At 32.3% G+C, this 26,444-nt stretch overlaps 1 protein-coding gene across 7 annotated transcripts in view; it reads right to left on the bottom strand.

The window, feature by feature from the left end:
• LOC143256877 (DISP complex protein LRCH3-like) overlaps window positions 1-26,444 on the bottom strand; it is an 80,232-nt gene that overhangs the window by 43,326 nt on the left and 10,462 nt on the right. For 5 of the 7 annotated variants that reach the window (XM_076514675.1, XM_076514680.1, XM_076514681.1 and 2 more), the window contains exons 2-9: window positions 8,017-8,161; window positions 7,298-7,424; window positions 6,421-6,526; window positions 6,117-6,253; window positions 4,755-4,879; window positions 1,705-1,822; window positions 775-1,011; window positions 117-241 (exon numbers count right to left, since the gene is read on the bottom strand). In XM_076514675.1, the coding sequence (XP_076370790.1) occupies window positions 117-241; window positions 775-1,011; window positions 1,705-1,822; window positions 4,755-4,879; window positions 6,117-6,253; window positions 6,421-6,526; window positions 7,298-7,424; window positions 8,017-8,161 (1,120 nt within the window). The remainder of the gene's footprint in view (window positions 1-116; window positions 242-774; window positions 1,012-1,704; window positions 1,823-4,754; window positions 4,880-6,116; window positions 6,254-6,420; window positions 6,527-7,297; window positions 7,425-8,016; window positions 8,162-26,444) is intronic. The other 2 variants (XM_076514677.1, XM_076514679.1) reach the window with 1 other exon arrangement.

Here is a 26,444-nt window from a genome sequence, read left to right as displayed (position 1 = left end):
TAGTTTCACGACTACAGGTGGTTACAAGATATTGACTGAGCTCGTATATAGATAATCAATACATTCTAGTTTTACATTAGTAGTTGATAAGATCACACTTTATAAGATCCCCCTACCTTAGCTCTTGTGTTTTTCTGATATCCTCTCTATGTTGATCTAATAACTTTTGTGCAATTTTTCTCCTTTCTTCCCTGTCTTTCTCTTCTTCCTGGCTTGACTTACTGTATTTCTGTTGAAGAGCCTACAATTTAAATAACAAAATCTAGAATTAACAACTCACAAATTATGATCAAAATTTCTCTATTTCAAACTAAAAATACAATAAAAACAAATATACACGTTTTTGTTTTTAGTTTCAACCTAAACTTTCAGTTATGATTCCTGAACATATGACCTGGAAATGAAACACAGTACACTTTTCATGATAATATAAAACTTACTAAAAGAATCTTGCAATTTTTCACTTCATTATTTTGCTGTCAAAATCAGCATTCTTTCAAATTTAAAATGTAAAGATATTAACATCTTCTGAATCCAATACTCAATCTGCCCCACTAGTGATAGAACAATTTATTACCAACATAAAGACAAATAACTGTAGAAAGAACATAAACCTCAGAATTAAAAGTCACAAATTAACCACATATTATTTTATTGCAAACAACAGATAATGGTTAAAAATCCCTTGATGTTTGACTAAAGCAAGAATAAATAAAATTGTTTTCATTAAATTAATTGATTGGTGAACAAAATAAGATGGATTATACTACATACCATGTTTATTTCTTCTTCAAAGTTGAATTCAGAGCCTGGACTGAGTGTACTAGGAGTGCTTAAACTACTAAGTCCAGACAGTGTAGAGGACAAGCTTGTGCTTCCATTAGAAGATGGTGGACATTCAGTGTCAGAAAGACGTTGCTGTAAACCTCGTTCTCTTTCTTGCCTTTGTTCTTTGGTAAATTCAGCAGCTCGTAGAGCCAGCTTACGAGCCTCTTCTGCATCACTGTTTAACTAAATTTACAGTTTCCAGCAATATTCAGTTGAAAACAGTTTTTACTTTTTAATCACGCTCATATGATCAGTTACTTTTGCTTGAACTATAATTCAAATACCACATCTACATTTACAATTTTTGAAAAGCAACAGCATTATTAAGCACATCTTAAGAAACAAGACAGTCATTAGTTGAAATTGGTTATTTACTATGGAATGATATAGTTTGCTCTTTCACAGTAATTTGATTTACTAATGAGTAAAAGATGTTGCACGCATAATACATTACATCACTTACAAAACAAACACACTGGCTGGTTAGTGAATCATATCATTAGTGACTCAATTAAATTTTCAAGTTAATACATTTCTCAAACCACAGTTAGGCATTATTAGCAAAGATAAAAAAGAACAATGATTCATGATGAATACTATTTCAAAAAAAAAAGGACTTCTATATTTTTTAAAACAACATATTCTGATTAGATTGAAAATTAAAACTGAAAAATTCTTCTGGCATAAAAATATGAACAAATGAATCATTTTTTTCAAGTTGAGAATGAAGAAAACAATTCTTAAAAAACTCCTTAACCCCCTTCTTAAATACTGACTCTAAAAGCTAATTATCTAGGTATTTTATCATTTCTTATGGTTGTTTGCTTAGTCAAAATGTTTTTTGCTAAACTTGCAAAAACACAGGTCTGTACATACATCTTGTAACTCTTGAGACCATCGCCTGTCCCCTCCATCAGAAGTATTGTATCCCGAATCAACAGTGTATCTCTTCCTTCTACTGTCTGTTAAGCCATTCTGATAGCGGAAGTCATTCCTGTTCATATAAAAGATCTGTTAATGAAGCAACTAAAAGAGAACAACCAGAAATATGTGGCAAACACTTCAGTAACATTTGTGAGACATACAGTTTGTACACAAGTAGGTGCATGTATAAACAGTGAAGTAGAATCAACAACACTACTTTGGCTGTACATCTTTAATAAATACTGGAATACACAATACAATTGCAAAAGAAAAATTTAATATGTTCTAATCATTACATTTATGCTATTACAATTTTAAGCATAATGTATTTGTTAAAAAAATCCAAAATTCAATAATTATCAGATTCTCTTGTAACCTTATCTATAAGACTCTACAGTGTCAAAGCACTTTATGAAAAGAATATTCTACATAATAATACAGTGTCTTGTTATCTCAAATGAACACTGATACCATAGAGGTATTGGGCACCTATGTTTGGTTCATTGTAAACTCCTCATAATTCAACAGTGTACTGTTGCCTTAGGTAAACTTATGACTGGAGTGTTCTGTTATAGCCATTTCCAAGAAATGTTCATAAAGTGAATTTGTTAAGTGATGTTTGGTTAAAAAGCCCCAGATTTCAGAAGAGTCTTCACTGTTTTCCATTTACTTGAGAAACACATAATAAAGCATTTAGAAAAGCAGAAAGCAATGGTTTCAAATAACCACACTCCAAACCAAGCTGTAGCACTGTCCTAAGATGTAAAGTGAAGGTTATGCTTGTGAAACAGCCTGCTCTAACCCAAATAACCATTACAATGAACTTGTAAAATATCATGGCACCATTAGAAAAATAGTGAATAAAAACTTGAAGCTTATGTAGGCTTACAAGCCAGACCCTCACAAACATCCAACCACACCTAACTTATTAGTTGCTGGCTAAGGAAACTTTGAATCACATCAACATGCAATTATGTAGGCTCATAAGCAGGCCCTCACAAACATCCAACCACACCTAACTTATTAGTTGCTGGCTAAGGAAACTTTGAATCACATCAACATGCAATTATGTAGGCTCATAAGCAGGCCCTCACAAACATCCAATCACACCTCAAAATTATTAGGTGTTAGCTACAGAAACTTGAATCACATCACCACCCAGTTAACTACATATAAATTACATTGATGCACTCTCCAATGGACTTTTATACCTTACTTTTAATTAAATGTGTACTTGGAAGCTTATATCATGTACAGTGGAGGGTCTAAATAAAACCTGTCAAGATGTATGGAATAAAAGTTGACCTCACCTTACTTACATCGTGAACTAATTACAATGGAAATTTTAATATCGGGTAATTGTGCAAAATCATAACAATTAGACTGAGTATGAAAGATAGAAAAAGGAACTCCAAGAGCCACAAAAGATTTGGAATATAATTCTTAAAAAGTGCAACTAACCCTCAGCACATCAATCGCACATTGTTATTATCAGTTTTTGACATTACTAACCAGTATTTATTTCCATTTATGCCAAATAGTCTCTCAAAGCTGGTATAGATTAGTTTCATTTTTATTTGTTGCATTACATTTTAAGTGGCAGTGTAATTTGCTACAGGATTAGGACTGAGAATTTGGGCTGATTATTTCAGTGTTTTATATATCAGCATCTCTGTCCCTCTCTTTCAAGTACCTTTTAATTAGTAAGACAGTATATTTGAAATCACTGTCTTCTTATAATTTAAAGCTGAGGTCAATTGCATACTGTTGACTGAGTATTATGTAATGAAGTAGGATGTTATTGTTATTTCAATAAAATTTGACCTACCTTGACATCTTCCATTCCTGCATATCATATATCCATTACCCATATTTTATCACTCTACTTAGACACCCTTCAATAATCTACACAAAAACTCTAACAGTTTCTAAAAAACCCTCAATCTTGCTTTCTAACACATCACATTGTTGAATATTTGTGATCTACATAAGAATTAAGCACTTGACAAACAACTTTTCATGCTAACTTTTTTCTTTTAACTATATTAAACCAATTTCATTGTTGATTCTAAACCAGTGCTTTTGAACATTATCATATTTTTAGATGTCATCCTGTGATTATTTTAAACATCAGTTTGCAGAAAAGTATTCTAAACTGTATGATGTGTATATATCATTGAGGTATTTCATTACGTAAACAAATAATTAGTGATAATTTTTACTTTTTATAGCTAAACCATTTTTCCTTTGTTTCCAGTTTTAGCCAAACTTGCAAATCCTTGACCAGTTTTCATTTTACAAGTTATTCAAATCAAGTAACTCAGTTTGAGCAAAAGTGTTGGTAATGTAAAACAAATGGAAAAATAACTGCATGGTTAAGATGACATGTATACATAGATCCAACTCACTAAATCATAGTATCTGATGTACTATTATACTGTGATATTATTTCACAAAGTGAACAGTTTTTTTCTATTACAATTCCAAAACAATTCGTGGATATGTAACAGACAGATGCAAAGACACAGTCTTTCACCAATAATTATTCCCATTTTTGAAGGTTTATGTAGCAAAATTAATCTTACTGTTGAACAATACTTATTACTAGTGCTGTATATCTATGATTACCCATTTAGTTTCTCTAGAAAGTAATAAAAGAAAAATGTCTCTAGCTTTGTTTATATTATTTAAAAACTAACAATATAACAATATTCCTAACTACATATAAATATTAAACAAACTCTTTAGTACAGTGTTAACTACCAAGATCCAACATTAGTAAACTTAATATGTATGTGTGACACTGCAGTAATAATAACATGAAAATGGTTAATTTATACCATATGTAAAAAGAGTTTTGAGAACATCTGCATAACAACTGTTTTTAACAACAAAGTTAGAGAAGCACTACTTCTTTAATACCTTCCCTACACATGTAACAACTTATACAAATGAGAGTTAAACTGGCACTGCATTTTTTTAATTTGCTATCAATTACTTACAAGAGAGTAGGTTTCCTACATGAATGGTGGAATTCAGAATTTAACAGCAGTCCCTGTTTCTTATCTTCTCGGATGAACTGTATCTCTAGGTACTTAAATATATGTATTTTTCCCCTTGCACACAACTGTAACAATAGTCAAGAAACTGTAAATGACAAAGTAACAATAATAAACACACACAAAACTAATGTGACCAAGTGCTTCCCCTTGCACACAACTGTAACAATAGTCAAGAAACTGTAAATGACAAAGTAACAATAATAAACACACACAAAACTAATGTGACCAAGTGCTTCCCCTTGCACACAACTGTAACAATAGTCAATACACTGTAAATGACAAAGTAACACTAATAAACACACACAACTGATGTGATCAAGTACTTTTTTTGTTTCTGTTCATTTTCTACCAACATGTGTTCAACAAGTTATCTTTACCATATTTGTAAACAAATATTACAGATATATAAATTTTTAGGTAATTAGTTGACACACTTAGATCACCTTTTAGACAACTTCAAAATATGTCAACAATAAAATCTGTGTATCAATCCCTTTACCTTTAATACAGCTTCAGAATCAAAATGTGACTATTGCAGAATCCATGGATTAATTCCTTTTCCTTTTAAACAATTTCAAAATGAACATCTTATCATAGAATCCCATATCAAACACTTTCCTTAGGTAAAACAGTGCTGACCATTTTCAATTAATCCCTTTACCCAATCAAAAGGAGTTTACAAAATGTAGACCATATATCTTATTGCACATTTCAGTCATAAATTCTTATCTAAAAACTTTTGCCTCTAAAATTGGAATTGAACTCTCAGTTATCTCTCATGAATGGGTGGAAATCAAAGTGTTCATGTCATTAAGCATTGTACTATGCGGTTGATGTCAGGATTACTAACTATTCATTTTATCCTACATTGCTGATTTAATGACAGTTCATGATAGATGACAGTAAATAACAGATATAATGCACAGAGAGAATAAAAAACTGTACATGTGTATTTGAGAGATTCTAGAGATTATGCAAAGTAATATGAAACTGTAAGATGGACACAGTATTTTTATTCTTCATGTTTACTTCACTTTGCATGCCAATTGTCAGACTAATATTGTCAATTCACAAATACATCTTTAGTACAAATACTTTCATAGCACATCTGATTTTTTTTTGTGCAACATACTTTTACAGTTACTCAAAGCTTGCCACACTTTATGTATATGCATGCAGTAAATTCAGAACTATAATCAATCAATATTCCTTCTCCAATATGGATTTAACAGAATGGACAATCCCATACACAATTATTTTTACACAGAGTTAAACATTAAAAGCAAAAATGAAATTACTTACATATGATGGAGGAGAAGTTAATGGATTATGATATAAAACAAGTTTCTGCAGCATTTTCATCTGTCGAAGTGCAGTGGGCAGTGAGGATATTCTGTTGCCAGATATATCTAACTTGACTAGGTGAAGTTCACAAAATTCTGCATTTAAGAAAACCTGGAATTAGTGATGTGTATTTCAAAACATAAGCAATAACCAATTATGTTTAATAATATCTTCTCCCACAGCAAAGTTGCATCTTTTTAGTACCACAATAACAACTAAAATCCATAAAAATAAAATATTTCACAAAAACACAAGTCCTCACCAGGTGGTAATTCAACTAGAAGATTTCTCCTTATGTTAAATGACCTTAAGGACTGTAGGTCTCCTATCTGAGGTGGAAGGATGGTTATTTCATTACAGCTCACATCCTACATTCGAAATTAGCAATACACTGTCATTATTTAAGTGTTTCCCAGTGGTTTAAAATTTGCTAATTCATTAAACATCTTATTTTGTTTTGGAAAAAGTTCATATCTTTTTAAAGAAATATCAACCTGAAGTGTTTTAAGTATAAACTGTCTGACCACGTTCATTGGCTCCTTCACAACTTTGAATCAGAAATTAATTTACAAGTTGTTAAACAATATTAAATGAGCTATTGCAATAGCACAATTTGAAAGTTTTAAAGTAATACAATGTTTATCTTGCCTTCTATTAAGCTATTCAAGAAAGTTATGTTGTTCACAAATCACTCAAATTCTTTTTCACAATTATTTTTGATTATTACAAAAATATTTCACCAATCCCTAAAAGAGGTTAAAACCTATATATACAAAATTAACCACAAACAACATTATAATTATTTAAAACATTACCTTGATTTTGATTCTATAATTGCCTAAGTTTGGATACACTCAAGGCATCCCAAATTTATCAAGAAGTTTATTATTACTTATCTTTACAGTAATACTGTAATCTAAGACAACCATAACACAAAATTCTCCACTTATATTTTATTTCAAGACCTTTTCATTTCCAATTCCCATATTAATATCTAATTGTTACAGGTATACATAAATAAATAATTAGAACAGGTGGGACAGTAAAAACAAGAACACTTAATGCAACATACGATACAAAATAGATTATTTTCTGCTACGTATAAAGTGCAACTCATTTAAGTACAACTTACAACCTACCAGATCTATTAAACACTGCATGTGGCCTATCTCTTCAGGAAGAGACACAAGTTTGTTGTTGCTAACATCTAAAAGCTCTAATGGAAGTTGGCAAAGTGCTGGTGGAATGGTTGAAAGTTGGTTACGACTGTATAAATAAACGAAATTTATATATTTCTGGCATGTAGTAACCAGAGTTCTTACAAAAGGACTGTATGCAAAAAAATACATAAAAAGTCCTTCAACGTTCAATTTTCCATCACAACAACCAACAGGTATTTAGAATATTTTAGCATTTGGCAACTGGCAATAAAAAAACCCTGTTCCTAATAACAGTCAAGCTTTTTAACCTGAAGAAAAATGCAAGTTTATATCAAGAACAGACAAAATTAGTTTCTGTATTGTTGCCAAGAGCTATTATTAGTTCACAAACTAAAGAGAAATAACTGTTACTTTCAAATTACAAGGGGGAAGTAAAATACAGAATGAAATGACGAGAGTGGTTTGACAGAATTATTAGGTGCACAATATTTTGATTTAGTTTAAGACCAAAACAAATCAATTCAAATAACAAAACAACTACATTAACAATATATACAAGTTCTGAAATAAAATATTAAATGGTTTAAAAGTAATCCTAATTTCAGCTCACTAACTAATATAAATTGCACTTACTCTGCACCTTAATCTGTTTAAGTTCAAAAGATAAAGTTAAATATTCAAAAATGAACCACACAAACCTGAGATTTAAATGTGTTAATGAATGCAAAGTTATTATCGAGTCAGGAAGAGATCTAATCATATTGTGGTAGCAGTTCAGCCTTTCTAACAGAAAGAATTCACACACTTCAAGTGGAAGTTCTCCAAACCTGTTTTTTGATAAATCTGAAAAAAAAATAAAAAAATTTCTTTATATTTTGGCAATTTGCAAGTAATATTAAAATAATACATTTAAGTAGAAGTTAAAATTTATTTGACTGCTTGACTGTTTTCTACAAACAAGTATAATATACAGTTTACATATTCAAATGGCTTTCTTCCTTTTAGAGCTCCCATTGTTTGCAAAAGCATTAGCCATGTCATTCTAACATAGTTATCCACTTGTAACCAACAAGTTGTAATGATTCAAATTCAAGACTTTTTTCCATAAAATATACTCTACATGCACTATTGTACCTAGGAATACTTTATGTATAAACTAAGTGTAAATAGGGTAGGAAAGTTGTTCATATAAGGTAATCTACTTTTGTGATAACTTGATTGCATATAATATTTTTTTAAATCATGTTCCTTTTCATTTTTTTTAACCTGAATACAGAAACTGGTAGCTATGTAATCCCATTTTGATAAATTTTGGCTGACAAATTTATAACAAAGTTTTATTGGTATACCATGGCTGAAATTAAAGAAAAGGCATTCAAACACCACAATCACAAGGAGTGTCATAAATAAGGATTGTTTTAATTCAATAAACATATTCTTAGAGCTTTCAAATATGTAGTATAATGAAGAACTGCACTTTGCAAGACAAATAGCAAAGATATTTCATATAGTAAATAATGACCATGTGGGGTGGATCCAAAGCATTCATAATCATATAATTTTTAATTGTTCAACAGTTTGTTAGTTTACTGCTTGAATTTCACACAAAGCTACACAAGGACCATCTGCCTAGCCACCCTTAATTTAGTAGTATAAGACTGGAGGGAAGGACAGCTAGTCATCACCACCTACTGCCAACTCTTGGACTACGTTTTTTTACCAATGAATGGTAGGATTGACTGTTACATTATAATGCCCCCACAGCTGAAAAAGTATGTTTGGTGCAACAGTGATTCAAATCCACAACCCTTAATGTTCAACAGTTACACAGGAATTACAAAAGAAGCAATAGAGGTAATTCTCTTAAAAATTACATCACAAGAAGTGAATTTTGAAGTCACATAAATGATAGAATTTTAACCAGATCATAAGAAGTCAGGAAATAATATACAAGAAGTTAATAATTAGATGTTTTGTTTTTAATATCATGCAAAACTATACAAGGTCTATCTACACTAGCTCTCCCTAATTAGCAATGATAGACTAGTGGGAAAGCAGCTAGTCAACATCACACACCACCAGCTCTTTGGCTATTCTTTTATTAAGAAATAATGAGATTGACTATCATATTACAATACCCCATGACTGAAAAAGCAAGCATCATCAGTGAAAAAAACTGAACATGCAACCCCCTCAGATCATGAGTCAAGCATCCTAATTACCAGGTCATGCAAATTAATATTTGTATTCACAGGTATAATTTGTTTCTTTTAAATTATATACTCTTTCCCCCATGGGTTTCAAAACCTGGTTTCTTGATAGAAATGAAATAAAAACTCCCAGCTTGCCCTTGAAAAAGAAAGGTACACCTTTTGAAAGCATTCAGGTTATGGGGTTTCTGTTCAATTTCCATCAAGACTTTTTGAAACTACACGTTTTTTTTAACATAATAAAAACCCAGTTTCTAAAGTTGTAACTCCAGAGACACACTAGTGTCCCACTGAGGGACCCGTAGGTAGAAAATTGTTTTCTCAAAACTGCTGGAATGGGTATTAAAATATATAACGGGCAGTAATGACTTAATTTTCTAGGCTTGCAGAACACGAAGATGTTCATCAATGGAAAAGCTTAAAACTACAAAGTTTTACAAACATATTTTCTACTATGTACTGAAATGTCATGTATTCGTTTTAAAGAACTACTTAACATGCGAGAATTTTAAATGAACTATTGAGTTATGATACACTTATTGGTTAACCTCGTATTAAACAAAAATTCTTGTGTCTCATTTCTGTTTTAAGTATATTTTTTTATGTACGGTCAACAAGCATCATAGTCAATCAACAAACGGCTAAATGAAGCAGAACATACTGTGAACCACGAGGTTACCAACTTTAAATCATACTGACCTAGATCAGCACACTACTACTATTATATATGCAAAAACGGCTCGTTTGGGTTGAACGCCTTTATACCTATATTAAATATAATAAAGTAAATAATGTAAAATTATATATTCAAACATCTAACTAACACCGCCCTCTACATTTCGACACTCAGTTACACAACCCCTTCCAAACATGTGGTCAGCTTCCGGTCAGTTACCTCTTTCTTTCTTTGTGAACCTGACGGTGACCGAAGAAGGTCGAAACGTTTTCGCTCTTCTACGTAAAATATTTTCTCAACCCAAACCGTTTTTGCATATATACTTCTCTACAAGTGGGTTTTCTCGACATCACTAACACTACTACTATTGCTAAAGGTCCACTCATACCATAGTTCCTTACCTCTAACCAGTAGCGATCTTAACGTAATCAAAACTTACCATCAGTAAAGGATATCAACACATATCTAGTATCGACTGTTATAAAATGTGTGTGTACTTACACAATAATGCTGACGTAAAATTTTTCTCGAATATTTTTCATATTAAGTTTCACGTAAAAATCGCAATTTTATAAAAACATTCTTCTTACCTGTTTCACTAAAATATATAAACATATGACAAGTGAGATTATTCTACTTCAATAATAAAAACCTGTAATTGATTATATAGTTGTTGCAACGATCGCTGACAGCGAACTATATCGGAAACTAGATCCTTTTCTGGGAAAGTCAGGTTCCACTTGTTCCTCTCACCTGCACTGGTATTTTAGCAGCACTTTTAAATGCTGAACGTTCCCATAAACGAGGGTTACTTTCATGTAATGTTACTAGCATGATCAATACCCCTACCAAGGCCATGTCCATTTGTGTTTAACTTTTAGAATTTGCATTACATACTTTGCTTCATTTGGTATATTATCAGTGTTACATAACACAAAGAGTCCCACACAATCTAATGTTTATTCCTTGTGTAATACCTCTAGTATGTATTAAAATAAATACCCTTTCTAATACATGACATACACATTACACAAATGATATGTTAAGTAATTTGGTAGCAGGTGGCTGATTACTTAAGAGTACATACTTAGGAGTGAAAGGTATTTAGGCTACCGTATTTCCCGGCGTCGAAGACGCACCCCACATTTTGATCACCTAAATTTTGAAAAGAAAGATAAACATAAAAATAAGGTTGCAGCACTTCCACCAATCTTACCAAGATGTTTCGTGGATTGTTTAGTGACTTACGGTACATAAATCCTTATGCCCATTATATTCTTATCATATCTATCTTTGAAAGTGTATACCTTGTATTACCACTGGAATATCCGTATTATTACCAGTAATAACGTTATTATAAGCCTATTCTAGGAGTGTCTTTCTTTTGTAGAAGCCATAATATGGGCTATATTTTAAAAAATTTGATTCAGCTGAACTGTTACAAAGAACTACTACTAAGAACAGGTCTGTGTTTGAAATCATTACACAACAACTGAACAGAATGGTCTGAACGGAACCAAAACAAACTTAAGATATTTTACAAATGGCTGCCGTTACCTGGTAGTGTTTCGGCAATTTTACTTTTCATATGTTCTTATAATAAATGTTGTCTTAATATCAAGATCGTTTGAGGTGAGTAAAAATGTCATTATTTTATGGAAAACGGGCAAATTAGACCATCGATTGGTTTTCCTTAGCATACTACGGAAGTGCCAATGAATTTTATGATCATTTATGATTGTCTTGTTTATTTATTTGTTATTTAACACTAAGTAACTTATACATTTCATTCTGGGTCATATAGAGGGGGGTTGGATTACTGTCTAGTATCGAAACGCTTCCTCTAGGCTTAAATTTAGGCCTATGAGCAAGGTAACCTTCGGCCTGGAAGACGCAGGGTAAATTTTTGAGACTTATTTTGAGTTAAAAATAGCGTCTTTGACGCCGGGAAATACGGTAATGTTCATCGTGTATGGTACAGCGATCAAGTAAACGTAATAATTAATGTATACGCAAGTTTTTCTCGGAAATGTATGAATAATCTATTTAGAAGTTTGTCATAGAGTGGTTGTATATTTTCGTAGTTTTGTAATAAATGTGAGCTTGTTGTCAATTCCCACACAACAACAGTTTTGACCAGATGACTATTTTAACGCAAAACTGCACCATAGGTTAACCCTACCCACATTCTGTACAAAAGGAATCCAGCTCCAGATTTTACCACTGTAAGTCCATAAACTTACCGCTTACTCACTGAGCTGAGAAAAAGGTGAACGTATCGGATATTTGTAATATTAGAAGTCTATATGAACGTTAAAAACATACATTTTTGAGGTGCAGATTAGAAAGTAGATACCCTTTATTACTAAAGGATATTAACTAATTGTTCATCTTATTACTGTTCATTTACCGTTTAAAAAAATTATACACAGGGAATTAAAAGAAATATTCAGAATCCGTTTTGAAACCCGTCTTAACTTAATCTCGTTTATAAAATGTCAAAAAAACGAACATAATACTAATAAAGTATATTTTAAAATTAAAATTCTAAACTTCAAATTAAAAAAACTGTTTATACACTGTTCGTTAGCGGTAGTATCAATTAGTGCATCATGCAAAGTACGTTTTTGTCTGCTAGAAAGAATTATAAATTGAGTGAATTCACTTATTTTCTGTGTAAAATGTACAATTACCTCAACAGATATTGGCAGAATCGACGGCAGCGTTGTTAGCGCTTTTAACTTGTAGGCGAGACTTGTATTCTAATAACCTACGAGTTAAAGCAAAGAAGAATGTTATATCAACCACTCTGCATATCCACTGCTGACAAGACCTATTGTCCAATAACAGGACTCGTCAGATATATTATTAAAAATGACTATAGAACGAACAAATTATTGTATAAATAGTTTATCAAAATGGGTTTAAAAAGTCAATTGATATCGTTTGTTACGATAGTTTCCCTTCTTATGCACACAAGTTTTATCTAGGTCACATTTATTCCTATAATAAATTGATTCATATCGATGTAGGCATAGCAAACTCTTTTTACTCCTGGCAATCATTAACAATTTTAGAAACGGGTTTTAACTGGCAGTATATTATTTTTACCCTCGTTCTCTCTCCCACTTCTCCTGGGTTTCTCTTTTACCTTCGTTCTCTCTCACATCTCCTGGGCTTCTCTTTTACCTTCGTTCTCTCTCACTTCTCCTGGTCTTCTCTTTTACCTTCGTTCTCTCTCACTTCTCCTGGTCTTCTCTTAATTACTTTTTTATTTCGTTGAAATCCTGTCTTGATATTCCTTTCTCAAACCCACACCAAACTGGTCTCTTTCTTTCCGACCTTGCACCTAGTTCCCCACGCACTGAATCATAACGTTTCATAACCATAATTGATCTTGCAGCCTCTGTACCGAACTCCGAAAGACAGTCGTTCAATTCAAATACATTCTAAATGTCCTAGAGACTGTCCAAAGGCTAGCCGCTTTCTCACTCTTAGAACTTCGACCGATGTTACTTTACACCTAACTTCATAACACAGACCCCATTGGTAATTCCAGGGTTAAACATTTTCATTTTAAAATTAAATATACTTTGAAAGTTAAATCGTTGCATAAAATTCATAATGAATTTTGCTTCAGCTTATAACGTAATTAAATTCAACAAAATCGCACACTTTACATACACAAATTAAACACTACGTGAAAACTATTTAGGTGTCAATGATCAAAGACCACAAATATGAAAATTTCACCTCTTTAAATGGTTTCACATCATGGTTTCATCATTTCACCAACTCATTTGCGATAAGTTATAACTATTATGCTCTCATTTATGGTATACATCGATGTAAAAGCAACATACGACCGATATTCTTTAACACTATCAAGTTATCTGTTTATTGTTTTAAGTAAAATCAATCGCAACAAAACAAAGAAAATACAAGCATCGATACAAGCGCGTGTTATGGCGCAAAAGATTATATATATTTTTTTATCTGATGATTATAAAAAAAAACCTAAGTACGAGAAGTCACAGTTATGTGGCCACGAGTACATAAAATTAATGAGCTTCACTTGAGTGCAAATATAAAAAATCGCCGTCTCTATGAACACATTTTATTTGTTAAGAGAGAATAAACACACGGAAGAAGAGGATGAAGTAATTTTGAAAATGATTAATGACACTGTCAAAACCAAGCTAACATTTAAACTTCATTAATTACATTATTTGAAGTCCATCAGTATCTTAATGTTATATAAAGTATCAAATTTTACAACGAAAGAACCTATTTATTGTTGTTATTGTTGTTGTGAAAGTTGTGTACATGAAACATGTTTAAACAAGTGACAAAATAATTTATTTCAATAAGTTTACTCGCAATTTGAGATGAAATATTGAAGTTTATGTACGAAATCACTATGAATTAAGATACCATACGAGTCAGCTATTAAAACAAGTACGGATACGGAAGTACATGCAGCTTATACTATAGGCATTATAGCATGTGATGATGGCATACATGTACATCAGATACCATAACACAGCTTATATGTGCTGCCTGCATCCACTACCAAGTGTATTCCATTAACCTATCATTTGCCTCTTAAACAAATGTCTCTTAAGAGACAATTTCCGAAGAGAAGTTCCGCGTTGATTAGCGACAGCAGTTTAACATGAACGTTACAATTGCCATTTCTCCTGTTTAAGAAATATGATTATTCACTTGTTTCACGCTGAATGGGGTAAACAAAATAATAGCAGTAATAAACATCCGTTAACTTCATTTAAAAAAAATAAAAACATGTTTACCACGAACGTTCAGTTATACACGACGATACTGTTACAAAACATTTCTTTCCTAAACTATCTATAGATATTTAACTACTGTATTGTTACAAGTAAAATTTAAAGGAAGAAACATTTAAAGCTTTAGTTATTACAATACTTGTATATATATAATTTTATCTCCCTTTTACTCTTTTAAAGATTTGACACTAGCAGAATTTATCTCCACTGAAGTTCGAAAACAGTGTTAAGAAAGAATCCCATACGGAGCCATTTAGAGTGTTATTTTCCCATAAAAACTAAGTATGAAACAAATATAATTGTAGATACATTCCCACAAAGCATGGGAAATACAACAAATACAAATAGATAGCTATGGCTTTAAGAGCGCGGGAAAAGTTACGCAACACCTTTCTTTCTCAACAAGTGCAGATGAACTTTCAACGCACGTTAAAACAAAACTTATATATATATATAAACACACACACATGCACACTAGATACCATAACACAGCTTATATGTGCTACTTACATCCACTACCAAGTGTATTCCATTAACCTATCCTTTACCTCTTAAACAGACGTCTCTTAAGGGACAATTTCCATAAACATAATCCTTTTACACCATGGAAACAAGCGATGGGATATATACTTGTTTCAACAGATCAAGAAATATAAACTGTTATACTTCCTCGTATCAAAGGTTCATTTGCGTTATTAATATTAATTCGTGTACCTAAATACTTCAGTTGAACCTTTACCAAAATTCAATCACAAAAATACAAATGTAAGCTAATTCAATGCAGAAAAAATGAACTTACTGAATTTATCGTAACACACATATAAATATATATTTCTAAAAATTGCGAAAGTTATATACATTTGGGAAATACTATTACCGTGTTTCTCCGAAAATAAGACAGGGCTTATATTAATTTTCACTCCAAAATATGACACTAGGGCTTATTTTCGGGGGATGTCTTATTTTGATATATTAAAAAAATGAATATACAAAGTAAAACTATTAAACTAACCATTTAAAATAAACTATTATTAAACTATTAAACTAACTGATTAATACTTAAACTAATTAACTAACTATTAAACTAATTAATAACTTATTATTTTTTTATTTCTTTCCTCTTCCTGCCGCTCTTAACTAGGGCTTATTTTAAGGGTAGGGCTTATATTAAAACTATCCCCAAAAAACACTAGGTCTTATTTTATGGGTAGGTCTTATTATCGGAGAAACACGGTATAAAACCCTGATGAACAGGTCAATGCGCCAATATTGGTTATAGTAATTACACACACTGCTCTGTATTCTTATTGGTTATTTTATTTTTCCTTCATTTTCAGTATACAAAATTTCGTGAAATTAACCTGCAAAACACTACTATTTAGTCACGATTATTTCGTTCACACTTTAATTCGTGTAATACCCTAATTTAATCAGATACGAACATACAAAAACTCCGAGTGGTACTCGCACACGTTCATGTCACTTTGACAGCAATGACACGATGACCTGACCTTCTGTAAAAATCGAAAAGCTACAGCTGGCTCCAATCAAGAAACGTGGAATGTCTGTGTGTATCAAATTACAAATATAAGGTTGCTGTAACGAAACGAAAACAAAATATATTCTTTAAGGAACGGCCAATATACAAACTTATGGGCACGTTTACATATTTAAGTCGAATGGATGGACAAAATAAGAGCGTTTATTCTGAAGTGACAAATTCCGATATGACTTTATTATACCTTTATACTTTAATATCTTGACCGTAAACCTAATTTACAAACATAAGTCCACATTTTACACATCCAAACTTTCCAAAAGTAACTTAAATGTCAAACATCGGTCAAAAAACAGCATAAAAAGGTTTTGAAATGTAACATGTATATGAAATTGTGTGTGTTCATAAAGCAAAGCCACATTGGGTTATCTGCTGAGTCCACCGAGGGGAATCGAACCCCTAATCGTTGTAAATCCGTAAACTTATCGCTGTACTAGCGATTGACATATGTGAAATTAATGGTTGTTAATACCATAATAACACAAAAGACAACAGTTTTTAATACACAGTCAAAAACTTCACTTTACACAACAAAATGTCGGACTCACGTCTGCATCAAAAGCTTAAAATAATGCATTCTTGCGTTTTATTTTAAATCTCAACAGTTTTAAGTTTTTGATCATGTTGTTACATAACTGTTTTAGCACCATAACGATTTAATACAAAGAATGTTTTCGTTGTTATTCTTATTTAGACGTAATATTTATATTAAATGTTCAGTTATCGGGATGCTAAATTCAAAGTTCATTAAACACAGTAAATTAGCAAAACTCGCAAAATTAAGGAGAAATAAGGATTGGAAAGATCAGTGGCTTTAAAATAGTATTGTAGAGTTCAAATAGTATCTCACTGAAATACAGAAAAAAATGGGATTGTTCTGATACAAATTTCAGTTTAATGGAATAAATGTGCACAAAATGGCGAACGTTTACATTTTGCCCAGAGAGGACGCTTTTGTGTACAAGAAATATATTTTGCACATTTCATGTAAATAATTCATTTGAATATTACGTGGATAAAATAAGTAAGCGTTTGTTTTGAACGGTAATAATAGAGATATCGACATTACTTTATACTTTAATATTTTGACCATAAACTCAATTTACAAATAGAAATATTCCTGTAAAAGACTCTCACTAGAGAAAAAAGTAAAATAAGTTGAAATGGCCTGATCTTTAACCATAATGCTATATCTACAATTTTTGAGTATGTGAACTAGCTTGTCACAGGAAAACAAACATTCTTATCGAATACTCAGTCATGTCAGTGTACCTGAACATTTAACTTGTTCAGTGCCGCAGACGAGATAACTCGTCCAAGCCGATCGGTAACACAGTGCCACGGACGAGTTAATTCGTTCTCAATAATACCTAACTTCAACGCTAGATGTTAGTACAACATGCATTTGACCTACTTACAAATTGTTTCACTTTCGATCCAAAATGGCGTCATGAAAAAGTTACAAAATGAGGAAGCATTAGAGTTGTATAGTAGCAGCTGAAATACTTGGCAGTCAACAAGTTAAGGAAGGATTAAAAATAGAGTCAGATGTCGAGAAATCTGTATGAGCACAATAAAACAAAACAATACAGTATCGAGAATATAGGAGATGAACTTTAAGTGTCCATGAAGATTTTGGATATATGGTACTGATTCATACGTGTTACGAATTCTATAAGGCATGAAGATAATTTCATCTTGGGATACTTGTTGGGTCATAAAGGTCACATTATTTCTGCATTTGTCTTTTTTTTTATTAATCTTTGTTTTTCATTTTTAGGAACAATAATAAATTATTTATAACATATATTTGATACCAATAAGTCAAATGCATATTTATTTTACAATATTTATAATAAAAAATAAACTTAAAAACAAAGAAGACCAAAACAAACGCAATAACAAAATTGTAATTTAACAATCTTTAACATTCCATGTGCATCACAGATGAAATTACATTCACTTCATACACTAAAGAAAATGTAAACAGCAATAATCCAACATATACAAGAAAACTTCGAAAATAGTCCAAATAACCTTTTATACCATATTCACAGTATTATATCGTCTTCTCTAATTATGCTCACATATTTGTCTTGTCCTTCACTACGCATATTTCAAACATTCCTCAGTACACATTGCTTAGTTATTTTGATATGACGTGAATCAATGTTATGATGAAAATTTATCTGTTATGAACTAGTTCTAACAGTCGACACTACGATTTTGGCATTACGTAAATGATGAGGAAATTCTGGCATTTTATTTTTTCAGTAGTAGAACTTTTTCAGGAATAATACTCTAAAAAAGTCAAAATACTCAAATATCATCACAAGATATATTAAATACACTTCATAGTGGACAAAAAGATTAAAATGCCTTTTTAATAATAGTCTTGCTCTCCTTATGCAAAAAATATTTTTTGGAAAATTGCAACTTCTCAGAACAAAATGTAAATGTCCGGCATTTTATTTCTGTTGATGTCACGGACCTATAATTGGTGTCAAAAAATTAGTTTTCTTTGTATTATTTCAACGAAATACTACTTTAATATTAACTCTAATTATGAGTTTTTATCATTCATCTTGCTCGTCCTTTTATATTGCTTTCTATGATATTTCTTTCATGTTTTTCCCCAAGAACTTAGGTTTTCTTCAATAATTTATTTCCTTTAGTTAACGCCTCTACTGACTTTGATACATGAACTTCAATATCTGCTTATTACCATACATAGGTTCGTTGTTTAGTTTTTCAATATGGCGCAAACTACATGAGGGCTACCTACGATAGCCATCTCTAAATCAGCACCCATCGCTAACTCTTGAGTTACTCTTTTACCGATGAATATGGAATTGATCGTCATATAATAACGCACCCACGGCTGAAAGGTCGAGCATGTTTGATTGGACGAGGATTCGAAACCATGGAAGAGTTAAAAGTGTCATATTTTGAAAAGACAACTATCATGCTTATCCCAAGACTTTTCTATACACAAACTTAATGGAAACTCGTAAAACAGAGAACAGAATTACAGGAATATATGCTTAAAAACGTAAATTATTTTTATTAATCTCATATCCCAAAACACATGCGGAAAATAATGTATTATTCTCCCTAATATACTGACAATTGCTCCGAACGCTGACAGAAATTTCACCCGTAATATCTAGTTCATGTAGCACGGTGATCATTTATATTACTGATTAGGCTCGGGTGAAAGTGGTATTTTAAAGCTATACAGCACAGACAGTCATGGTTAAACTTAAACTTTTAGACCATATGAATAACGTTCCAACACAAGCTCGTGCACTCTTTTGGAGGCTAAAAGTTCCCCATAAATAAACGAAGGCATGGGCTAAGGAATAAGTTTCTACTGTAAAAAATAAAATATATCACACCTACGAAGCTGTATAGAGGATTCCTTTTTCCTCAGGAACGTCTCCAAAAGCGACTTGACACAATAGGTCTCTTCTATAAAATAATTTTAATGAAGGAGAATGAATTTAACCATTTTGGGGTAAGTTATTTCATAAAACAAGAAAAAAAAATTAGTCTAGCCAGTTCAGCGGGTACAACAACCGGAACATGTCAGCTATAACTAGAAAGCAAATGTGAGTCATAGGGTATCATTTTCTCTGGGAAAAAAAAAAGGCCCGTCAGTGCATAGTATTCAACCTCTAGCTGAATGCTTTCTTCCTTCATGTGTACATGAAATAACCCTATAGAAAATACTGTTACGGTTCCACTGGCGTCATTGTTACTACTTCCGCTCATCAAACCCTTTCTCTACAAATAAATCCAGAAAATACAAAACTGACACACGAAAAATAACAAAATTGTTATTCTATACACCTTAAATAATAATCAAGGGCTCGCTACAAACGGCAAGTTTAGGTTCATAATACAGAATACATTCCAATAAAAAGCAAGTCAAATATTGGCAAATACATTGGTGCATGCGTCTTATTTAACACGGCCGAGAGAAATTTCGAGTTTTAAATGAGTGACTCGACCCATGTAATTCATAGACATGAAATAATTTTTATTACAACAACGACCGCAGTACAGGATGGTCGAAACGTAGGTTTAATATTAAAAAACAACAAGTATTTCATGTCAACAACGTGGTATAATTTTAAATGGCTATGCACATGTAGTGACGATTAGATATTCTCAAGTTACAAGCAATGACTCATCAGTATTCTCCATTTCCACCTAGTTATTGATCCCACAGAATACTGGCCTAGTCTTCGTTTCAAGTTTTCACTGTCTGATTTCTGTTGTCCTGGCAACCCTATATTCAATATCGGAAATAAACTGAAGCGAAATTAGTTGTTTAAATTTTGTACTAAGGCAGCGTCCCTGCAATACACTTCTAAAATGAGGTCGTTTTTAGAGCAGTAACAGTCGAATCAAGTGTTGTCTAACATGTAAATACATTTATGCATACTTCAAACGTTTCTCGTATATGTTTATCCCAGGATTATATTACTATCCACTATCATCACTCCAAATAATATTTGTTTTATGATACCATTACTAAAATAGCAGCTTCACCGTTTACACCATGTCAGTTGTTAATTAATACTTGAGGTTAAAGAAAAATGAATCCTTCTAGTGTTATACGGGTTACCTAAATAATTCATGAAATCATCTAGTGTGAGTCTGAGCGTAAAGTTGCACAATAGGACTATCTGCAATATCCATTAGAGACTGGACCCTCACTTTTAGTTTAATAAATCCTAAAGCTTAACGCTGAGCCACCGATGGCATTTCGCGAGAAAACTTAGAACAATGAAATCATTCAAGAAATATGGGACTGGTGGTTAGGGTGTTCAACACGCAACCTATACGTCGCAAGATCGAAATCTGGCTGTCGCCGAACACGTTCGCTCTTTCAATCTTGAAGGCGTTGTGTGGCTGTCTGTCTCACTAGACGTTGTTAAACAATATCTCAAGAACTGGCGTTGGGTGACGTTGACTAACTAATTTCTTTCTATCACTTCAAAATTAGAAATGACTAGCGCAGATAGCCCTTGAGTAGGTCTGCGCATAATTCAACAAATAAATACAAAAAATATCGCCAAATTCTCACTTAAATTAGAAACATGAACGTATCAAGGGTGTAACACTCCAGTTACATCTTAACGTTATTTTCTTTTTCTCTTGTTTGTTTTGTTTCAACCAAGACCGAGTGTAACACACACAGCTCCTTGAAATATAGTAAATGTTACGTATAATACATCAAAAATAGTTTATGACAGTAGAAAATACATTCATAACGAAAATTAAAATAAAACTATGATGTTCATGCCCGTAGATTATTTACTAATCAACGAGGTTTAAACTACAAATTGGTCACTGATGTGTCCGTCTGAAGTTAAATCGACAGTAATGAAGTTACATTACTCTTTTCAACTGCTTTAAAAATATTGATAGTATGTAGAACTCGTTTTTATTTTATATGTGTGTATTTACTTATTTTCAAAGCCTGCTTAAGATGAACTAATAAAATAAGTTCATAACAAATGACGGGGAAAGACCGTCTTTGCCACTAAAATATCCAAATTCGGTTTTTGAGGAAATAAAAACGTACAAGATGGGAAAAATAAAGTAAAATAAATTTACAAAAGCCGATGAAACCGTCATGTTCTTGACTAATGGATCTTACTAATTCATAAGTAAAGACACACAAAAAAAAAAACAAAAAAAAAAGACCTCTACCTTTACTCTCGAAATAGACGGGTCCACCTGTCGTAAACGTGACGTTTTTCATCTGATCTTTTAACAACTTTTATTCCTGAAGAACACAGGTCACCTACTTTATCTAGTATTTTTTTAATGATTGAATAAATATGTATAATGATAACCTTATAAGTAATCGTTTGATTACACGACGACTGATTAGTTGAAGAATATTTCTTTCTTCATAAATGTGTATGAATATCCAAGAACTACGTCTATACAGTAGCCTAACACTGACATCGAGCTTCTGCATCTTTAACGTACGTGTGCTCATTACCTTAAAATGTTGATTTATCCTTTATATTATTGTATATCTCTACCATGTAATAACAGGGCAAATACTAAATCAAAGTATTTTTGTTTGTTCAGTTATTTTCAATGTGCTAAAAGGCTGGGTGTTCAGGTTATTACACCCTTATAAGTGGCGAGCCACTGAACTGATTGCAAGAAAATCCGGCAAATATCATCAAGGTTTTCGAAAAGTGAGGTTGCCCGTTACATTATAACGCCCTACAGGGCTAAAAGCGCAAGTATGTCCAATAAGAGAATTTGAACCCGCCAATGGGAGATTCAGAGTCTAACGTCCTAACCACCGGCCCATATAAGGCCCAGGTAATTTATAAAACCATGGATAGTCAATTCGTGTTTGAATTTCCTATTAGTTTTTAAACAAAGTCATAAATACTTAAATATTTATGCACGTGATTTTTTATTACGACAAACTGTATATATATATGTACTGTTTACGACAGCCCATACTTCTGCCTGTTCAACTTTTTTCGCGAGCATATTATCTATGGCAGGGGGTAGTCGAAATAATGTTTCATTATCTGTCTTGACGCCGTTACTTTTCACAGTCAGAAGTGTGCCTGAAGCCTGAGTGAGTCAGTTACATTAGACATATTCTCTATGCGTATCCTTTTTTAGCCACGACATAGCGGTTCGCAGAATGGCTCCGAGTTTTTCTTTGTTTGTTTTACTTCAAGTACAAACTTTTAACTCATAGCTCCGTCAACTCTTCACTAATTTGAGATATAATTACAGTTTTGGGCTCAGAAGGTCAAACCATTTCGATTGATGTATTTGACCACGCTAGAGATCTCATATCAATTTATAACCCTGCCCCAAAGAATTTCACTTTAAGGATAGGGTGGTAGAGATTCTGATTAGTAATAAAATGAAATTGAGTATATACGCGCACCACACATGGTATTGCTAATGCACAAAAACTATAGCTAATAAAAAAAAAGTATAACAGATTAGCTTACTTTATCGTGCTTAAAAAGAATTTTAAGGTTATTGAGGATTCCCTCTTTTTGTTGGTGTTCTAATACTTTTATGATATAACACATATGCAACCTACGTCAATAGAAGAAAAAGCGAAAGCCTAATAAAGCTATTTTTGGTCTCCGTAGGTCACTTGAATTTTGTAGAAATATATTGTAATTTATCTAATGCATGGCTAATACACATGGTATCCTTTACAATAAAGATAACCTTTCTTTCATTGTCATCATGAAATATGAAAGTATAGAAATGAAATAAGAAGTATTTTAGTTGTGTTTCCAAAGTCGTTATACACAGTAGTAAATAATTTGTAGTAGCATTGTAATCACGATTTTAGTACACCTAACACAGTACACAGACTTGTTTTCACGAAGTTTCGGAGATGTTCATGACATCATATTTGACACTGCTGGTGTATCCTCTGTGTAAGTGTTCTTTTATCACGTACATGAATAATTGTATTAAAAACGTCTTATCACTGGGTGTAAAGAGTGAACGGTACAATATCTGGAAGGATTAGGACCATCCGTTCACAAACACACAAGAATCAACATCTGCTGCCGTAAGAATTGTTAAAGAAAAAAATATTTAAAATCACTCCAAGAACACCATTCATATGTGCCAAAAATCCAAGTACTGAAACTGACCCAACATAGTATCTCCTTGAAAGAACGTTCCCTGGTTGGATTATTCGCGAGGTCACGACTGTGTCAGCAAGCACAATTAAGTTTAACTGGTGTTAGGCCTGTTATAATGAACTAATTTACAATAAAAATATTAAAACGTGAAAAATAAGAAAATAAAAACGTTTACTCGGTGTCAACGTTTTGGGCAACTACTGCTCTTCTTCAGTTTACAATTAATTAATTACGCATAACTGTTTTGTTATATTTAAATTATTCTGCATAAACAGTTAAGTTATAAATATTCGCACTCGCCTCAAGCGTCACTGCATGGTAATAAATTTTCTAGGGTGGTTTAAGTGCTTAAACATACTACGACAAAACTACAAGAAAAACAACTGATACCTATAGCAAGTACTTCTCTGTGAGCTATAATTCAACCTATTAATGGTTTAACAGTTTAGGACAATACAGCAGTGTTAATATTAAGTGGCGTTAAACACATTTTCTATCTAAACATTCTGCATGTCGTTCCATCACTTTGTTTTTATTATTCAAAATATTGTTAAGTGTTAAAAATTGCGTCATAATTAAAAAATTAATTGAACAAAATTCTGAAATGTAACGTGACATCTGGAAAATTAGACAAAACAGAAACATTTCTGGATAAAAAGTAAAACAGCATTCATAATGTTTTTAAATATGGCGTGTTTAAGTAAGTGTATGGCAAAACAGAAGTACAAAACTATTGTATTCCAAATTCCATGCAGGCTTCCTGACTTCCTGGAAACGGTGTGGTGTTTTTAAACTATGTCAAAACAACTCACTGCACATTTAATCATGGGAATACATTAATTGTCACATAGACAGTTAATTTTTAAAGCTTTACTTTATGCAAGTTATTGGTAAAAGTAAATATCGGTCTACTTTTTTGCAATGTCGCAATTCATACACCACGATAATGCAGAATTTCTATTAATCATTGAACGCCTTCCTTAACTGAATACATCATGATACAAATAAACAGCCGCGGGTTACTGTATGTGGGAGACCCACGTTTCAAGTTTTTCGCACTAGTTTAGATAGTGTAGTGTGTGAAGGGCATCCAAACGACGAACAAACCACATATGAATAACCAAAGCAATCACGACGATTATCGCCTGAACAGGACACCCTTCGGGCCACTAACGGTGCCTTTGTCGTGTTTTGGCCACGGGCAAATCTGAGAGGTTACTATACTGCAACTGTTCATCTAATATTGATCTATATGCAATTAATAACGTGGTTCAATGACATAAGAACACTGTACATTAAAACAAATGTATTCAATAGTTAAACGTTTGACAATTAGTTTACGGCTTTGCAACATATCGACATAGCAGTTACGCTTTTTACTGAAATTATCTCTACGATCTTCAACTAGAGAACGTAATATAATGTGAAGCGTATTAAGTAATAACACTTGATCAAAAAACGGCAAGTGTACAGTTTAACATACATTTACAAGGTCGTAATGCAACCCACATAAACCAACACACCCATTTTCTATTTTAACAAACCCAACCTTGGAAGAGAGAGAGAACAAAAAAGGAAATGGTGTTGTTATTAATATCTCCTCGCCTCCATAAAACACGCATATGTTGCAACTCATTTTCGCACGTGAACAGAGATAATATTATTTTATATACACTCGTGCATCATACCTAACTCTGGCATCACATGTCTGTGGACCAACTTTATTTGCATCTTAAATTTATAACCTCTTTGTGAGAACTGTTACTATTAATAGTGATAGCACAACTTTTACAACAAAGTACTAGAAATTAACATACTGTTTTTATGACAGCCAGTCACGTGTCATTTCGTGCCATCTCACCCAGAAAAAAAAAGAACTTTTCCCAGTTCATGTCATACATTTTCTTGAAAAAATCAAGCAAAAACTTCATTTTGATTTATTCAGCTATACAAGATCGTTTTGTCTATCAAGGCTAACGCATAAAATGACGGTAACCAGGGTTTCTGACGTCACATAAGATACCTTTATACTCGTATATGACTATTAGGTCGATGTGTTTGTTTGTGGAATTTCACCCAACGCTACACAATAACTATCTGATATGACTATTAGGTCGATGTGTTTGTTTGTGGAATTTCACCCAACGCTACACAATAACTATCTGCGCTAGCCGTTCCTAATTTTTAACTTGTTAGCCAACAGT

This window comes from Tachypleus tridentatus, chromosome 7 (assembly GCF_004210375.1).
Source record: "Tachypleus tridentatus isolate NWPU-2018 chromosome 7, ASM421037v1, whole genome shotgun sequence".
NCBI lineage: Eukaryota > Metazoa > Arthropoda > Merostomata > Xiphosura > Limulidae > Tachypleus > Tachypleus tridentatus.
Note: the sequence above shows the minus strand (reverse complement) of the source record. Positions and strands in the feature narration are given on the sequence as shown.